The sequence below is a fragment of the Penicillium chermesinum genome (genome assembly GCF_028974085.1).
Source record: "Penicillium chermesinum strain IBT 19713 chromosome Unknown utg000001l:1.0-1975020.0:1.0-1976611.0, whole genome shotgun sequence".
NCBI lineage: Eukaryota > Fungi > Ascomycota > Eurotiomycetes > Eurotiales > Aspergillaceae > Penicillium > Penicillium chermesinum.
Window position 1 is genome coordinate 932,162 of NW_026695311.1, and position 17,651 is coordinate 949,812.

Here is a 17,651-nt window from a genome sequence, read left to right on the forward strand (position 1 = left end):
TTCTCTCGTGCCTGGTGCCCGTTGCAAATACTGGAGGATTCGGTTGCTCGGCCTACTGTGATCTAGTGTCGTCCGACTCGAACTCCTTGCAAATAGTCGCCCGCCGTTCGAGTACATATCTGATATCCCACCTGTCGATCAGTTTTCTGTGAGATGGCTTCTACGATGGCTGCCAACTCTGTCCACAACGTGAGTGACGTAAGCGGCAACCCAATGGATTCGCGTTTGACACACGAGATGCAGGTTCGATCGACTCGAGGTGGTACCATGGGTTCATCTGGCATGAACACCGATCGCTCGCGCGGTCCCAACAACAACAGCGTGAGCAAGGGTTTCGGCACTACTGGAAAGACCAGCTGGAACAATATATGGGGTGATTCGAACCTGGGAGGCGCTTTCGCGGATGGCAGGTCTCTCGGCAGAAGCAATCTCTGCGAACCCTTCGAGCCCCAACGGCCGTTGACATCATACTCAGGCGAGCACATTGGCGAGACGGCATTTGAAGGTAAATCAGGGTCTGGTTCTTTGTTGTCCACGTCCGAGTCGGATAGCTGGAGTGGACGCCCTAACCTGCCGTGGACCACTGTCAACACGTCATTGGCAATGGCTCAGAACCGATCTCATGCCACATCGCCTGTTGAAACTCGTTCTAGCGACCGTAACGCGCAGCAGATCAACACTGCCAGCGACTCATCTTACTTCACCCTTCCCGAACCTCAGGTATTTCCCACGTCCGCGGGCACCGTCAGTCACCGTCCTTACCTTAACTCGGCATCTGAGGGCGTGTCGCCATCGAGTGACGGAATGACTTTCGGTGGATTCCCCGCCTTGCGCAATGGTGATGGTCGTCGTCAAATGAGCACCACCGGTCTCAGTGGTAGTCCAGTTGGCACAACTTTCCCTAATCAGCCTGGCTTCCACGCGTCTCTTGATGGCTCGCGTAACGACGAATTAAACACCATGAGCATGTCGTCGATGTCCGGCATTCCTGATAACGTGTCTCCCACGCAGGCGCGAAGTGCCCTGTCTCACATGTCCCACAACTCTGTCTCGTATGCTCAACGTCCCGCTCATTCTGCCCATCCCTCCTTCTACTCAGACAACCACAGTGTCGATGGTCGTTATGGCAACGCCTCCATTGATCTTGGTGGTTCTTTCAATAAGCTACAGCTGAATGATACTGGATACAACGCTCAGGCTTCCGGTCAGCGACCTCAGTACGCATCTCACGCCTCATTCGATAGCTCGATCTCTCGTGGAAAGTACCAGCATGAGGATGTCTACCAGCTGGGTTATGAGGGTGGATCCGACATGCACCTTCAGTATCAAGCTCGTTCTCGCGGTGCTGAGACTGGATCCATCTCTCCATCCGACTACGTTCGCATGGATAGTCCACTCTACTCTGGCGTCGAAGGTCAGTATCGAAACAACGGTCGTATTTCGGAAGCTCAAGCCGCTGCGTATGATCGCCGCCTGCGAGGTTTCCAGGAGCAAGAGTTCATCCCTGGCCAGGGTAACTCTATGCAACGCATGCAGATGCCCCAGTCGTACGAATACCAGAACTATCAAGCTGCTCGTTTGAACGCCCTTCAGGGTTTCTACCCAGTCAATCAACTTGGTAATATGGGGCCCGCGGGACTCTTGACTCGCCAGCACCGCGAACACGATCCAACCCAAGTTGTGCGGAGTCCTCTTCTGGAGGAATTCCGTGCTAACAGCAAGGGCAATAAGCGCTACGAGCTGAAGGATATTTACAATCACGTTGTGGAGTTCAGTGGTGACCAGCATGGTTCGCGTTTCATTCAGCAGAAGCTGGAGACGGCCAACAGCGACGAAAAGGAGCAGGTCTTTCGGGAGATCCAGCCCAACTGCCTGCAGCTCATGACCGACGTATTCGGCAACTATGTTGTGCAGAAGTTATTCGAGCATGGTAACCAGACTCAAAAGAAGATACTCGCCAACCAAATGCGAGGTCATGTCCTAGCCTTGTCCACTCAGATGTACGGATGCCGTGTTGTCCAGAAGGCTCTGGAGCACATTCTCACCGATCAGCAAGCTGCAATGGTCAAGGAATTGGAGAACCACGTGCTGAAGTGCGTGCGTGATCAGAATGGTAACCACGTTATCCAGAAAGCCATCGAGCGGGTCCCATCGCAGTACGTGCAGTTTATCATCAACGCTTTCCGAGGCCAGGTCAACCGTCTTGCTGCTCATCCGTACGGTTGCCGTGTTATCCAGCGCATGCTCGAGCATTGCGAGGAGATTGATCGCGAATCTATTCTCGCTGAACTGCATGCTTGCACTTCGAATCTCATTCCCGATCAGTTTGGTAACTATGTCATCCAGCATGTCATCGAGAACGGTGATGAGAAAGACCGCAACCGCATGATTGTGATTGTCATGTCGCAGCTGCTCGCCTACTCCAAGCACAAGTTCGCGAGCAACGTCGTCGAAAAGAGCATCGAGTTTGGTGAAGAAAGCCAGCGTCGTCACATCATCAACACCCTGACAATGCCCAATGATCGGGGCGAGAGCCCTCTTCTCGGACTCATGCGTGACCAGTACGGCAATTATGTGATTCAAAAGGTCCTGGGCCAGTTGAAGGGATCGGAGCGGGAGGCTCTTATTGAGCAGATCAAGCCTCTGCTAAGCCAACTTAAGAAGTTCAGCTATGGCAAGCAAATCGTAGCCATTGAAAAGCTCATCTTCGACCCCAACTGCCCAGCCGCTGGCCCTGTGTCTCACGCAACGTCGACTACCCCTCCCAACTCCCACAAATCCTCTCCCCAGCCCTCCAAGCGGGTTCTCCCCATGGAGCAGCCTCGTGGCCCCTTCGTTGGCACTGCTCCGCCAACCCCTCCCCCCACGGACAACCAGAGCGGCGTCGATGGCACCCTCGAGTCCAAGGGTCCTCGCTCAGAGCACTGTGACTTCGGTTTCCAGTCCCGAGACGGCCAGCACCGGTGTTGCCTTCCCGGTCGATGTCACCAGCGCTCACTAATTCGATGCATACTTTTTCCGCTTCGCTTGCCCACATAATCGTTCTAATGTCAATCTGTCGAACCGAGAGCCATTCTTGTTTCTTTTAACTAATATGGGCTTATACATACAGGGGATCCGGCGGGATATATGGTTTACCAACTTCTGATGTGATTTCCCTTTCTGCCCTTTTCTCACGGCTTCACGGCGCAAAAGTCTAGGGCTTTCATTGTTATCTCTTCTTTTTCATGCCCTGATCTCGGTCCGATTTTCCAAACTCTTACGCCCTTTACTGCTGTGCTCTTCGACTGTTCATGTTCTTCTCTCTATCTGTTATGACGGTGTTCCTCTTTCCTCTCCATTGTCTTGCAATGCGTCTTTGGGAGTGAGGAACTATTTTAGGTTGACTGTGATTCGGCGTCGGTGTGTGTTTTTATGGGAGCATCTGATATTCGCTCTCAACGATCTTCAGCATATGATATGGGAGATTCGGATCTGGAAATACGGGGCGAGAGCAACTTCCTTGCATGGCACGGGCTCGATCTTGTTTGTGTGTTCTATCTTGGACACTTTTCTTTTCCTTTTTTCTTTCTTTTTTCTATGATTTTTATGTTTTATCTTAGTCGAGTCATCTTACCAAAGATGCTGCATATCGGATGCGGGGTTTGCTATTTTACTTCCTGTGTTGTTCGGCAGACTCTGTTCCTGATGAGAAAGTGTCTTGCCTAAACAGACGCTGTGTTGATACCTTGCTTGTGGCTCATGTAATATCCAATATCAACTATGGTCGAGCAACCTATTACTATTCAATCTGGACCTCCGAAAACTAAGGAATTGTCCATGTCACTACTGAACGTGTGAATTCCAACCTCAGTAGTTTGCTTCGAGCGTGGCCGCACACTATCACCACGTGACCGATAAGACGTCTCGCCAACCACACTTCTGCCGACAATCTACACTTTCTCTCTCCGAAGCTTCCAACTTCCACAAGCATCTCTCATTTCTCCTACGAAGCGCGTATACGGCAGCTTTGAACAATCTGAAATAAAGATATCACAGCTTCCACAAACAATCCCCACTCAGATCAGACCAACCACAATGTCTTCGAACGTAGGCCTCTCCACCCCACGAGGCAGTGGTACATCCGGCTACGTCCAACGAAACAGCGCCTTCATCAAACCGCGCGCCCAAGGATACGGCGCGCCCTACCCCACCCCAGGCTCCAAAGGACCCTCCTTCAAACAGCGTCTCCCAGACAAGCAGATCCTGGAACATGACCGGCGCCGCGCCATCGAAGTCCGCGTCATGGAAGAGCGCGAGCGACTGGAAGAAGAAAATGAGCGGATCGAAGAGGCGCAGAGCAAGGACAAAAAAGAAGAAGGGGAAGGACGTTGAAGAAGGCGAGGAGAGCGAGCGGGTGCTGAATGAGGAGGAGATTGATGAGCGATGTGAGGTCTTGCGGCAGCGGCTGCTGAAGGAGTTGGAGGAGAGGGGGGATGTGGAAGAGAGGAAGGGGAAGAGTGGGGGGGGAGGGATCGTTGGCAGCTCAAGTCCTACCAGGTGCATGAGCTTGCGGAGGCGAAGATTGAGGAGAGTGAGAGGTTGAGGAGGGCTTTGGGAATCCGCGAGGACCGGGAGACTGGAGAAATCAGTAGTTCGAGGGAGAGGAGGGGACGGGAGGGGAGGGACTAATTTGATCTAGTCCTTTTGCTCGTGCTGATTCGTTTTGTTTTGTTTGAGGCAAAAAGGGTATGGGATGGCGTTATGGACCTGCATTATTGAGTTCTTTTTCCCCCACCCGGACTTCGGCAGGTGCGTCAGATGTAGAGCGGTGGAAGGGGCTACAATTTCAATCAAATGGATATCACGATCTGTGTAATGCTGGATCATCAGGTTCATGGTATATACAACAATTCTATTAACACAATCAAGAGACAAATTTCTCAATAACCCATCCATCCTTCGGATCTTTCCTTTGCACGACCTTTTTCGCCGGCAACGGCCAGCCCGTCCCACCTGCATCGCCAACCAAAGACGGAACAACCCAGCACGCACGTCGCTGCGGAATACCCTCAAGCGTCTCGGTCTTGCCAATAGGCTTGCCGTACTCAATCAGCGGGGTACCATGCGCCAGCGCGGCAAGCTGCAGCCCACTTGGCGCAACGAGCGGGAACATGCGAATCTTCGGTGTCTGATCGGCCACCACGGAAGCAGCCGACTGTTGCAGATGGGAGTAGACAATGTACTGCGGCATTTCCTTCGGAGAGAGCTTTGCCAGGATAGACGACGGATGTACGAACACTGCACGCTCGGCAATGTCGTCTGAATGGCGGTCGCGAGAACGGAAAAGAGTCAGATAGGGCACGTCGATGGCTCGGCGGGGAGCACGCGGAATGTCTGGTGGAACGGGCGCGAGGTCGGCGCGGATGGCGATGTGGTCAATGAAGCCGGCTGTGACGATCTGCTTGAGGGCTTTGATCTGTTTGGCCGAGGGCTCGGGAAGGCGGGCTTCGTATGTGCCTAGGAGGCCGGGGTTATTGGAGCGGACGATGTCTGTAAGCTGGCGGCGGAGCTGAGTGGCTTCTTTGAAGGCTTTGCCGCGGAGGAACATTTGTTCGCAGAAGGCATCGCCGTCGGAGGCGTAGGCGTAGGCACAGATTGCGGATAGGAATTTGAGGGCGTCGGATGTGTCGTCGTGCTTGCTGAGTAGACGGTGCACACGGGCGTAATCCTTTGAGCGCTGTTCGCGCTCTGTGTCTTCTAGCCTGTCGGCATTTGTGTAGACTTTTTCGTCCTCGCTGGAGTCGCTGTCATCTTCGCTGTCTTTTGGACCCTTTGATTTCACTGCGCGTTTTGGAGGGTCGACTTCATTTTGAGCAACGAAGAGGTCGCCGACAGCTAGTGCAGAAACCAGAGCGATGACATAGGGCATGCACCCGTGCTGGTGGCCGATGTATATCATCTTACCGAAGCGCGGAGAGAGAGGGTATGTTGAGAGACGGCGACCAATGTGCGTGACTTGGCCGTCCGCAGTGAGCGCACCGAGATTCTTGAGCAGTTTCTCTGCCTTTGCAAGTCCCTGCCGACTAGGAGGGGTGGGAAATGGGAAGTTTATTACGTTGTGGAGTCCCATGCTCTTCATCTGGAGGACAACCCCTTCGATGGGTGTACGCAGGATCTCCGGGTCAGTGTATTCCTCAAAGTCTGCTTCATAGACTGCCGAAGAGTATAACCTGTAGCAGTGACCGGGTCCCGTTCGACCAGCTCGACCAGCTCTTTGGTTGGCACTGGCTTTGCTGATCCATCCAACCTGGAAACTCTGAACACCGGTGAGCAGGTCGTACTGCTTTTCCTTCGCTCGACCGCAGTCGAAGACGTATTTGATGCCAGGAATTGTAAGGGAGGTTTCGGCGACGTTAGTAGCAAGAATAATCAGTCGCGAGCCTTCTGGCGGTGGCTCAAAGACCTTCATCTGCTCTTTTGTGGGTAATTGAGAATATAGAGGCAAGACATGCACCTTGGTTGATGAATCCATTGCCTCTTCGCCGAGGTCAAATCCTTCGTCATCCTCCGGCTCGTCAAGCCCCGTAATTTCGAAGTCACTATCATCGTCAAAGCCAGCATTATCCATTTCGGCGCCACCAAGCTCCAGATCCTCTGCTTCCAGAGGAGCATCATTGGCTGAGAACTCAACCCTGGCTTGGGTGGTATCGACCCGCTGAGTTGGCTTGAATGCTTGTTTCAGGCGCTTGGAGAGCTGCCGGATCTCATTTTGGCCCGTGAGAAACACGAGCATACCACCGGGGGGGAGTTTACGATGTCCTCGTGAAACTTTGCGGAAAGCCTCTTCAACATAGTCTCGGTGGGTTCGGCGAGCGAAATGCACAGAAACAGGGTACTGGCGGCCTTCTGCTTGAACCAACGGTGGCGCTCCATGCCTGAAGAGGCTTCTGTTCTCAGTAAAATCCGAAATACGCAGCGTGGCAGACATGATAATGACCTTCAATGGCTTGACAGAGGGATCCTCCTGACTCATGGACTTGCGGAGATCCACAATACGGCTGACCATTCCAATAAGAATATCGGTATTGACACTGCGTTCGTGTGCCTCGTCAATGATGATCACCGAGTATTTACGCAAAGCAAAGTCGTCAGCGATTTCTCGAATCAGAATACCGTCTGTCATAAACTTGATAGCCGTATTTTTTGAAGTTGTTGACTCGAACCGAATCTGATACGACACTTTGTCGGAGTGCTGGCCCAGTTCCTGGGCGACGCGGTTTGCCATACTGACAGCAGCCACTCGACGAGGCTGAGTGACACCGATCAAGCCTGGGTTAGGGCTGTCTGGGGTACCGAAACCAGACTCAAAGAGGAATTGTGGCAGCTGGGTTGTTTTACCCGAACCCGTAGCGCCCCAGATGACAATGGTCGGATTGTTGTAGATAGCTTCCATAATCTTTTGCTCCTCGCCTACCACAGGCAGGCCCATTCGCGCATTTTGGATTTCCTCCGAACGGTCCACTGGCACACTGAACGCCTTTCGGAAAGGATCCCCCTTGGTGACTTGTAGTTCGGCAGGAAGGGGTTCTTCCTCATAAACAGTGTTCTTTGGTTCCTTCTTGGGAGGTGCGAATGCCTGCTGTTCGATATCGTTGTAGGCTGGGGCTGTGGTGGGTTTAAAATCGATCGCGTCATTGATTTGTTGAATAGCCCATGACTTAAAGGCGGATTCCCGTGGCTTGATCTTCTTTACAGTCCCGTCATCTTCAGAGTCCTCATCCGAGTCTTCCTCAGAGCTGCTGTTCTCGGCGGAATTGGTCTCGGAACCGTCTGAGTCTTCGTCGTGAGAGTCACTTGCTCCATCATTCCCAGAGTCTTCCATATCTTCGCCTTCTTCACTGCGCTCATCCTCGTCCTCTTCGTCATTGAAGCCCTCCCACTCAACTTCCTTTACCGGTGCCGGCGCGGGTTTTGCTGCCCGCTTTCGTTTTTTGATCACTGGGAAACCATCGGGTCCGAGCTCAAGAGGCCTCTTTAATCCACTCCCGACTGGCACAACTGGAGCTTGCGGTTTTAGTGGCTCTGGGTCCGTCGCAGGATCAAAAGCTTTCAGGTCCGCATCGGAATCGTCGCTCTCGTCCACAGTATGGTCTTGTTCTGGTCGTGCAGGTTCCGATGACTTAGCGCTAGTCTCATGTTCAGGTCGCTTGCGTTTACCTAGCTCCTTGGAGCTCTGGAGGTTCGAAGTGTTGACGTTGGCTTGCGCAAGTTTCTTGAGGAGCTCGAGGTTCTCTTCTTTTTTCAGTTTGTTTTCCTGCACAGATGTAAGCAAGTAATCCACGACGCCTGAATATTCCAACATACAATGTACTTGTCCAGCCGCTTCTGCTTCTTTGATGAGACATTGGCATTCTGCCCTCGCAGCTCCTCGCGCAGCTTTTGCCTGCGAGCTTCTTTTTCGTCTTTCGAAACGGGTGCTAGTTCTGAGACGTTGGTGTCCACCGGCGCACTCTGCTCCTTCTGCCGGTGCTTTTGCTTGCGCTGACGCGGGACAAATTTAGGAGGCATCTTGACAGATTCCTCTTCGAATTATAACGCCACGATCTAGCGGAGAGCTTCACCTGGACTATTATGCCTCGAGCCGAAAAAAATTAAGAACGCCGTAATGGCGGTAAAATATTGCCTGACTTTGGTGTGGGGCGAACTGACCGCCCTCATCAGCATCAACATCCAATTACGTTCAGCATCGCCGTCGTCCAACAGAACATTATGGCATCGATAGAAACAATCTTACAGGGCTCTCAAGACCTCCCATTTCCAGCACCGACAAGGCAGGTGGCGGGCCTCGTCAATGGAGTCAAGACGGACGTGATGGTCATGAACTTCAGCGATAAGATCATGGTGACTATCTCGCAAGAAGGGCGTCTTGCGCATTGGGTGAGTAGGAAACCCCATGTTCCTGAAAGTGTCTAATATTGAATAGCTACATGTTCCCATGGGGAACGACAACCCGGGGACCGACGGCATGCATACATTCCCTGAGGATAAAGATGACAGTTTGTTGCCCCTCAGTGGATTAACAGCAACGTCTATTCTTGGTGGCCACGCCCCGGGGCAGGATACAGTGGGGCAGCTGATTGCGCGCCAAATTGCCACTGCAATTGCCATGAAGTCTCCTTCCGAAAAGAGGTTGCTCGTGGTTGGCCTCGGCTTAGGGAGTACGGACGTCGACCGAGATTCGTTCTTCGCGATCAATGACTTGATTTTACATTGCATATAGCCTGGACCATTCGACGCTGATTATGATACCCCATTTGAAAAAATATCACGTCGAAGCTAATAGCATCGGAGAATCAAACATTTGCTACGCCATGAACGCCTTATGGTCATGGGCGCGAGATACTTAACTAGAATAAAGATACCATTCTCTCCTACGTCCGAAAGTGATGAGTGTAAGTTTGTCTGTCATGTCTATCTTCATTCAGCTAAGTAACCGCAAATATTCTCTATTTATCTTCCTTGATCAGGTCAGCGGCCCGCTCTGCAACCGCATAGACACAGGCTTGGATGTTTCCAGCCGGCTCCAGCGGGAAGATACTGGCGTCAACAACCCTCAGGTTCTTTGTTCCGTAAACCTTACACTTCGAGTCCACGACACCACCGATATCCTTTGGTAGCATGGCGCACGACCCTGCGGGATGAAAAGCTGTGAACAAACGCTCCTTCACCAGCTCCTTCACATGGTCTAGGTCGTCCAAGTTGTTTGCAGCCCTGGGCCAAGTTTTACCTGGCTTGATTAGAGAGGCAAAAGGCTGAGACTTGACGATGCGGTCTATGAACTGCATCTGTCTCGCCATGATCTCCAGATCGAGCGGATGATCAAGGTACTTGGGGTCGTAAATAGGCTTGTCATCGATGTTCGCGGAAGCAATATGGACTGATCCTCGAGAGAAGGGGTGATTGTGGATCGCCATAATAGTGACATAGTTCTCAGGGAGAGAAATGGCGACGACGTCGGACATGGCTGTCTGGTCTGGACGCATGTTGATCTGACAGGGGAGAAAGAGGTATTGACTCGATGTATCTTTGCTGTCCATAAGGATTTGGCGTAGATGAGCATACTGAACCTTCAAAGCAGGCGAGATATCCTCATTGTCCAGGTACTTGGAAAGGAGAGCCTCGATGTCGTTTTTGGAAACAGCACCTTTGCCATCAACTAATGGTAGGTAGGCCATGCTCACAGGCATACCAGAGAGAGGACCAGATCCGGTCTCTTCATAGAGCTTAGAAACCATCTGAACCACATTTGGATCGCGCATGATGTCTCCTGAGACTTGACCCTCCGCAACTTCGAAGTTGATTGTGGCTTCGGGGTGATCTTGCAGGTTCTCGCCAACTGCAGGGTTGTCAATGACCACTGGGATTCCATGCTTCTGAAGCAGCTCCTTGTTTCCAATTCCAGAGAGTTCTAGGATTTGAGGTGAGTTAAGACTTCCGGCGGAGATGATCACTTCTTTCTTCGCATGAATGGCACGCGAGCCGTCCTTGGTCTTGACTTCAACACCAGTTGCCACGATGCTGCCATTGTCCTCAGAAAGAAGAACCCTCTGGACAGGAGCCTCTGCCAGGAGTTTCAGATTTGGTCGAGCTGCGACATCAGGTGTATAGTAGTCCGCAGCATAGCCTCGCTTCCCCGTCTTGGAATGAATCGTCAGAGGACAAGTGAAGCCTCCTAGCTTCTCGCCAAGGATGGGATCGGCATCTGTCTCCCATCCAAGCGCGGCAAATGTTTCATCCCAGGCCTTATTGAATGGGCCATACACATCGGGATGGGTTGCGGGAACCGGGCCATTTGATCCCTGGTTCTCGGGCTTCATGTATCGGCTTGTCTTGATGAGATTGGCGGTCTCCTCCCTGGGAGGAGAATAGGTATGGAATTTTCGCAGATAAGGTGCCAGATCCTCTGCACCCCACCCTTCGTTGCCGAGGGCCTTCCACGACTCCCAGTTTGACTTGGTGGGATACATGACCACCGAGAAGTTAATTGCAGAGGAGCCACCGACCACGCGGCCGCGAGACTGTCCAATTTGGCGATTGTTTACATTTTCCTGAGCGCCGTTAACATCTACATCGGCCAACTACAACAGAGCGAGAAATACCTGGGGAACGCTCATATAGCTCCAATCATAGACTGGATCGCCATAGAGGGTGGCCAGGAAACCAGGAGTATCGATCCGAGGGTCTCCCGTTCGGTTGGGCCCAGCCTCGATCAGCAAGACCTTGGCGGAAGCATCCTCACTTAGACGATTGGCCAGGACAAGGCCACCGATGCCTGCGCCGACTACGATATAGTCATATTCCTCAGCCATGATCAGCGTGAACTCTTCCAACTGGAAAATGAAATAGGGGGGTGCAAGTAGGGTCCAAAAGTACTTTGCTCGAGAGGGCGGCAGCGTGGCGTCCTTTTAACGGACTATCACTTCGGCCATGCAGCCCCTCGCTCGAGTCTAATGTACCGCACTAGTATGTACGCAGTCCTTGATAGGAGCCTAGCTTCGGAATTTCTCCGGGCCGTACCATACCACCGGGTCCGCCAGCATTATCCATCGGGGTATCTCACCTGGCCATTGCCTGACCGAGTAGAGCCTGAAGGATTTCGTTTTCGCAAGAGGCGTGATGGTCTGCTCACCCGATTAAAGGTTAGGGGGGAAAGAAGAATGCCGGCTCTCCTGCGTAATGGGTTGTTCGGTAATCACCCTGTGGTCCGCGGAGATGAATGGCCTTGTCCGCTCGACGTTGACTCGCTATTTTCTACTCCGTCGGGGAGGTGATCAACGCTGTCAAAAGTCCAGAACGAGCCGTCCCGGGACAGCGCCAACAATCCCATTGATCCTCAAAGGCGAGAGGACCCACTTGGTATACTTAGTATTGTTAGCGCTTCCTTGGGCCCCTAACTCTCCCGGCTTCCCAAAATTGGACCTCCAAATTGGGGGCTCGGTCGTTTTCTTCCCCGTGTTGAGTGGGACTTGAATTCGGTTTCAAGTTAGGTATGATTGGCAGCAGCACATGGTCCCTCTCCCCTACTGGCGAATGTCTTCTTTATTCCTTCAACAAGCAGAAGGTCGAGCCTAGCCCAATTACGAGCCCACCCGCCCGGGTCCATGGCTGAAACCCCCCGAGCCCGCTAAGCTATAAATGATAAGCGGGCCCCTGTCATGCAAGAGACTAAGCTTAATCCATATAGCTACCAATAAGTCAACGGATGACAGCCTCTGCCACACAGGAATAAATTTCTCCTTAGAAGGCCACTCGTGGGGTCCCAAGGCCTTTTTATTCCTTCCTCCGTTCCCCCCTCCTTCCCCGGCACAAATGGAACCATGAAAGGTTGGGGAGTATTTGAGATTGACATCAATCGCGACCAGCTTATTGCCAACACCGTGCTGGTCGTGATTGCCACGATCCTGGTGATACTGCGGTTCATATCCCGTCGCATCCGGGAGAGCAAGATCTGGTGGGACGATGTACTGTGTATTGTCGCGTCCCTGCATCTGTTTGCTCTGCTGGCCGTGGAGTACTACTGGGCCCATATTGGAATGCGGCGCCTCATCACGGCCATTCCGATGGAGAACACCGTTATGCTGTACAAGACGCTTATAGTCTACCAGATTCTATACTACGATGCCATGGTCTGCACCAAAATTAGCTATCTGTTTTTCTATCTGCGAATATTCGTCTCGAAGGAGTTTCGCCTCGCAACATGGATCTGCATGATGTGCGCAGCGGCGTACTGGCTCGGTGCCATTCTCCAGGTCTTTCTCTTGTGCCAGCCGTTCGAGAAGAACTGGAACCCGACCAAACCGGGGCATTGTGCGAATCAGAACATCGCATTCTCGACCATTGGCGCCTTCAACCTATTGACAGACCTTATGATCGTATTTCTGCCAGTACGATTCATTTGGCAGCTCCAAATGAACCTTGCAACCAAGTTGGCTCTGTTCAGTATTTTCGGCCTGGGACTCTTGTAAGATTCTTCGCTCCAGCAGAGTTGACCAAGCACTGACAAGAGCGCAGCATTGCATCCATCACCATCATCCGCATTCGCGTCCTCACCACCACAGACTTCAGCGACCTCCCCTACAACATGATCTGGGCCGCATTCTGGAGTGTCACTGAGCCCGCGCTTGCGATCGGAAACTCCTGCGCGCCGATGCTTCGACCAGTGGTGAAAGCGATCTTCCCCAACTTATTCCTCAGCGACAAGGTCGACTACTACGGAAACTCGTTGCCAGTGAGCGCCCCACGAAACCTCAAGGTCGACCGAGCAAAGCAAGGCACTGAGGCGGATGGCGAGATCCCCCTCACACGAATGGAGGACGCTTCACACTCAATATCCATGTACGATGGCTCTACGCACGAGGGCTCGCAAGATGGATGCGAGGCCTCCTTCTCCCATAGGCCCAAGGCAGAACACCCTGTATGAGAACTTTCGTTTCGGTTTCGGTGGGTGCGAGAGGGGGGGTCTTCGTACTCTTTATTGAGGCACTCTCGAGCACTATGATTGCATGGAGTCTTTCGTTCTGAGTGGATATGCGGGGTATAGCCGGTTTATCCGAGAAAGTTTATCCAGGAGACAAGATGAAGAGGATAGGTGGAATAACACTCACCTCCGCTTTGTGGCTTCATGGAGCCCACATTTGACGGCTCTCTCTTTGGGTGGGAGAAGTGAGCTATGTAGAACCGGTTCTTGGAAATGAAGCTGTATGGGCGTGAGGGAAGAATACTCTGGTTGACGGAACACTGGTGCAACCAGCCATACCGACATGTTACATTCAGGAGGGACTGCCAATTTGGAGGAGAGGCAAAAATCCCGCAGGTTGAAAAGCTTATTGACTATAATAATAATAATACGAGTTACGATAAAGAAGATCCGGGGGAATCGGGCGACTGAGTTCACTCGCGGAAGATCCCCCCCCACCTGGCGTAGATCCACCCCCCACTCGCATTTGCGGGGAAAGCTGGTTGTGACCAGCTCAATATAGGCCGCTGCCACTAATTGCCGGCTACATCGACGGCTTATCAGTGATTTGTGAAATAATTATCTAATTCAATGATTTAGGACAATTGACCCTTCGCCCCTTCGAGTCGATTTTCGTCCTGGTGGCAGCGTCTGCAAATTGTAGTCCTGCGAAATAGTAGTCTACGGACACTGCGAATCCCATTTCAATAGGAGCCATGAATCAAGCTCTTTTCATCTCAATCATGTGTCTTAAGTCCGAGCATATCAAGTTCCAGGATTTTATGGTAATGTGCTAGTAAAGTGTTGTACTTCTCGAGTCTACTGCGACGGGGGTAGGAAGCACCATCATAGCGGCACAGTGCACCAATTTTTTGAGTCCATTCCCATTAGAAACGCCTTTCCTGCAGTGGCCCCGCATAAAAAAGCAATTCAAACCCCGCATATTACACATGTGTGGCAGGCACTCTATCAATGAACACCAACGCCACCTCCAAGAATGTGGGGAACAACATACAAGGAACTCCTCGTTCTGTAATGTACGAAATCCAGAGACTGAATCAAATTAAAGGCCAGGGAGAGTTATTACTGGGGAGCTTGAATCACTTACCTGCAAAGAGAACCCGTTATTCATTGTACGAACTCTACTCAGTATTGGTAGTCATACATCGCACAGCACTCAGAGTTTTAACGCCTGTCGATAACGCTTACAGAATCGATACTCTGTAGTTCTCGAATATATTCTCTGTGATACCTGTTTCTCTCTTGTCATAACATGTACTGGCAAGTCTCTTTCTCCGCTTGCGGGTCCGCACTTGGCTTGCGGGGTGAGTTTCAAACCCTGCGGAGAAAGCATCCCAAAGACGTTAGTCGTTGGTGGCCTGGGGTTAGATACATGGACTGGGTACTAGAATATGTAACTATAAAAGCCGTGTGGGAGTTTTTTGATTCCACAGTTCCTCAGGTCAACGTAATTCTTCTGAATTGAACTACTTATCCCATCATGACAATCCCCGAAGAAGTTGATATTATCATTTGTGGAGGTGGCAGCTCAGGATGTGTTCCTGCCGGTCGTCTCGCCAACCTCGATCACAACCTCTCTGTTCTTTTGATCGAGGCAGGCGAAAACAATCTGAACAACCCATGGTAGTTTTCCCCAATAGACCTTCGGCCGCTAGTCAGCTGCTGATTTCCGAGTGCAGGGTATACCGTCCTGGAATTTATCCAACCAACATGAAGCTCGATTCAAAGACGGCATCCTTCTATCATTCCCGCCCTTCCGAGCATTTGGATGGCCGAAAGGCTATAGTCCCATGTGCGAATATCTTAGGAGGAGGCAGTTCAATCAACTTTATGGTATATAATTTGGGAGGAGCAAGCTTGAGGTCTATTTCTAACAGCTTTACAGATGTACACCAGAGCATCTGCCTCAGACTACGACGATTTTCAAGCAAAAGGTTGGACAACGGAAGAATTGCTGCCGTTGATGAAAAAGCATGAGACGTATCAGCGTGCATCCAGTAATCCGGAGCTTCATGGCTACAGTGGACCCATTAAAGTCTCGTTCGGAAACTACACATATCCGATCAAGGAAGACTTCCTCAAGGCTGCAGAGTCGCAAGACATTCCTGTTACTGATGATCTGCAGGACCTGAAGACCGCGTAAGAGCAAACCACCCCGCTTACACCACGTAATATTCTAACATCTCATCACAGACATGGCGCAGAACATTGGCTCAAGTGGATCAATCGTGATACCGGTGGGTCGAGGGTGTACAAGAATACCGTCTCATGTGTGCTTACATTTCATATACAGGCCGCCGAAGTGACGCCGCTCACGCATATGTCCACAGCACAAGAGCAAGGCACTCCAACCTCCACTTGAAGTGCAACACCAAGGTGGACAAGATAATCATTGAGAATGGAAGGGCTGTTGGCGTTGCAACGGTCCCCACCAAGCCTCTCAATGGCGGCGAGCCCGTCCGTAAGATCTACCGCGCCCGCAAGCAAATCATCCTTAGCTGCGGCACACTCAGCTCTCCATTGGTCCTCCAGCGTTCTGGAATTGGAGAGCCAGAGAAGCTTCGTCGTGCTGGAGTCCAGCCTCTTGTCAACTTGCCCGGAGTTGGCCGGAACTTCCAGGACCACTACTTAACCTTCTCAGTCTACCGGGCCAAGCCTGAAGTTGAGACCTTTGATGACTTTGTGCGAGGAGACCCGGAAGTTCAGAAACGCGTCTATGAGGAGTGGAATATCAAGGGTACCGGGCCTTTGGCTACCAACGGTATTGAAGCTGGTGTCAAGATCCGCCCAACGCAGGCTGAGCTGAACGAGATGAAAAAGTGGCCAACTCCTCAATTTGGCCAGACAGGATATGACACCTACTTCAAGAACAAACCTGATAAGCCCGTCATGCACTATTCCGTTATTTCAGGGTAAGTTCAGTCACCACCGCTTAAGGGGCATTTCTGATCGCATTACAGTTGGTTTGGTGATCACATGGTTATGCCCCCAGGAAAGTTCTTCACCATGTTCCACTTCTTGGTATGACTTGAGAGATCCCCCAGCAGAGATTCAGGAGATATGAACCGCTGACATGATATAGGAATACCCCTTCTCTCGCGGGTTCACTCACATTAAGTCGGCCGACCCGTACGAGAACCCCGATTTTGACGCAGGCTTTATGAACGACAAGCGCGACATGGGCCCTATGGTCTGGGGATACATCAAGTCTCGCGAGACTGCTCGACGTATGTCGTCGTATGCCGGAGAAGTTGCGAACATGCACCCACATTTCGCTTTCGATTCTCCGGCACGGGCGCAAGATCTCGACCTAGCAACAACAAAGGCGTACGCCGGGGCAAACCATCTATCTGCTGGTATCCAGCACGGTGCGTGAATTAGCGGGAATCTTTTCAGAACATTCATACTGACACGAATAGGTTCATGGACAACGCCCCTGGAGCCCGGAGAGCAAGCTTCGGCAACTAGGCTGAACTCGAACAAGCACGAAAACCGAAAGCCACTCGAGTACAGCAAAGAGGACATTGCGCATATCGAGAAGTGGGGTACGAGCTCCAAATGGACACCCGACGTACAAGAACACAGCTAATTTTTGGTAGTTTCACGCCACGTGGAGACAACCTGGCACTCTCTTGGAACATGCAGCATGGCACCAAGAGAAGGGAGCTCGATCGCCCCGCAAGGAGGCGTCGTCGATGAGCGTCTCAACGTCCACGGCGTCAAGGGCCTCAAGGTCTGCGATTTGTCGATCTGCCCCGACAACGTCGGCTGCAACACATTTAGTGTAAGTGCTAAAGACCTCCATTGGCAAAGGTGGTTTCTAACTTGAGATTCGTTCAGACTGCCCTGCTTATTGGCGAGAAGTGCGCCATGCTAACTGCAGAGGACCTGGGATACTCGGGCGCAGCCCTGGCAATGGATGTGCCCAATTACCACGCCCCAGGCGAGTTCGCTAACCTTTCGCGATTGTAAGAAGGACGTTTTATTGGTGGTTGGCCAAAATGCGATATGCTTTCTCGTAAACTAGCACAGCTCCTCAGAATGAATAATGAAATTGTTTTCTGAAAAAGTCTCTTTTCATCTGTATTGCGGGGGGACCAGTATTTGAGAACATATGAGAATCTATACCTGA

At 51.7% G+C, this 17,651-nt stretch overlaps 7 protein-coding genes across 7 annotated transcripts; 5 read left to right on the forward strand and 2 right to left on the reverse strand.

The window, feature by feature from the left end:
* Window positions 1-153: 153 nt before the first annotated feature.
* Window positions 154-3,039, forward strand: N7468_000364 (mRNA-binding protein PUF3; the record flags this gene model as incomplete). Its single annotated transcript, XM_058469661.1, has 1 exon — window positions 154-3,039. One exon carries the CDS (start codon window positions 154-156, stop codon window positions 3,037-3,039), a length of 2,886 nt encoding a protein of 961 aa, XP_058335692.1.
* A 1,038-nt stretch (window positions 3,040-4,077) lies between these two features.
* cwc21 (U2-type spliceosomal complex subunit CWC21) lies at window positions 4,078-4,374 on the forward strand (the record flags this gene model as incomplete). Its single annotated transcript, XM_058469662.1, has 1 exon — window positions 4,078-4,374. One exon carries the CDS (start codon window positions 4,078-4,080, stop codon window positions 4,372-4,374), a length of 297 nt encoding a protein of 98 aa, XP_058335693.1.
* Window positions 4,375-4,906: 532 nt separating this feature from the next.
* On the reverse strand, window positions 4,907-8,550 carry N7468_000366 (ATP-dependent RNA helicase ECM16; the record flags this gene model as incomplete). Its single annotated transcript, XM_058469663.1, has 2 exons — window positions 4,907-8,296; window positions 8,347-8,550. The coding sequence occupies 2 exons, from the start codon at window positions 8,548-8,550 to the stop codon at window positions 4,907-4,909; spliced, it is 3,594 nt and encodes a 1,197-aa protein (XP_058335694.1).
* Window positions 8,551-8,751: 201 nt separating this feature from the next.
* Window positions 8,752-9,262, forward strand: N7468_000367 (uncharacterized protein; the record flags this gene model as incomplete). The annotated part of the gene is made up of 2 exons (XM_058469664.1): window positions 8,752-8,919; window positions 8,966-9,262. The coding sequence occupies 2 exons, from the start codon at window positions 8,752-8,754 to the stop codon at window positions 9,260-9,262; spliced, it is 465 nt and encodes a 154-aa protein (XP_058335695.1).
* A 226-nt stretch (window positions 9,263-9,488) lies between these two features.
* On the reverse strand, window positions 9,489-11,351 carry N7468_000368 (GMC family oxidoreductase; the record flags this gene model as incomplete). Its single annotated transcript, XM_058469665.1, has 2 exons — window positions 9,489-11,120; window positions 11,142-11,351. 2 exons carry the CDS (start codon window positions 11,349-11,351, stop codon window positions 9,489-9,491), a joined length of 1,842 nt encoding a protein of 613 aa, XP_058335696.1.
* Window positions 11,352-12,359: 1,008 nt separating this feature from the next.
* On the forward strand, window positions 12,360-13,462 carry N7468_000369 (uncharacterized protein; the record flags this gene model as incomplete). Its single annotated transcript, XM_058469666.1, has 2 exons — window positions 12,360-13,003; window positions 13,054-13,462. 2 exons carry the CDS (start codon window positions 12,360-12,362, stop codon window positions 13,460-13,462), a joined length of 1,053 nt encoding a protein of 350 aa, XP_058335697.1.
* Window positions 13,463-14,999: 1,537 nt separating this feature from the next.
* Window positions 15,000-17,491, forward strand: N7468_000370 (GMC family oxidoreductase; the record flags this gene model as incomplete). Its single annotated transcript, XM_058469667.1, has 10 exons — window positions 15,000-15,142; window positions 15,199-15,352; window positions 15,405-15,658; window positions 15,713-15,756; window positions 15,813-16,431; window positions 16,480-16,540; window positions 16,602-16,887; window positions 16,939-17,064; window positions 17,119-17,303; window positions 17,360-17,491. 10 exons carry the CDS (start codon window positions 15,000-15,002, stop codon window positions 17,489-17,491), a joined length of 2,004 nt encoding a protein of 667 aa, XP_058335698.1.
* Between the last annotated feature and the right edge of the window lie 160 nt (window positions 17,492-17,651).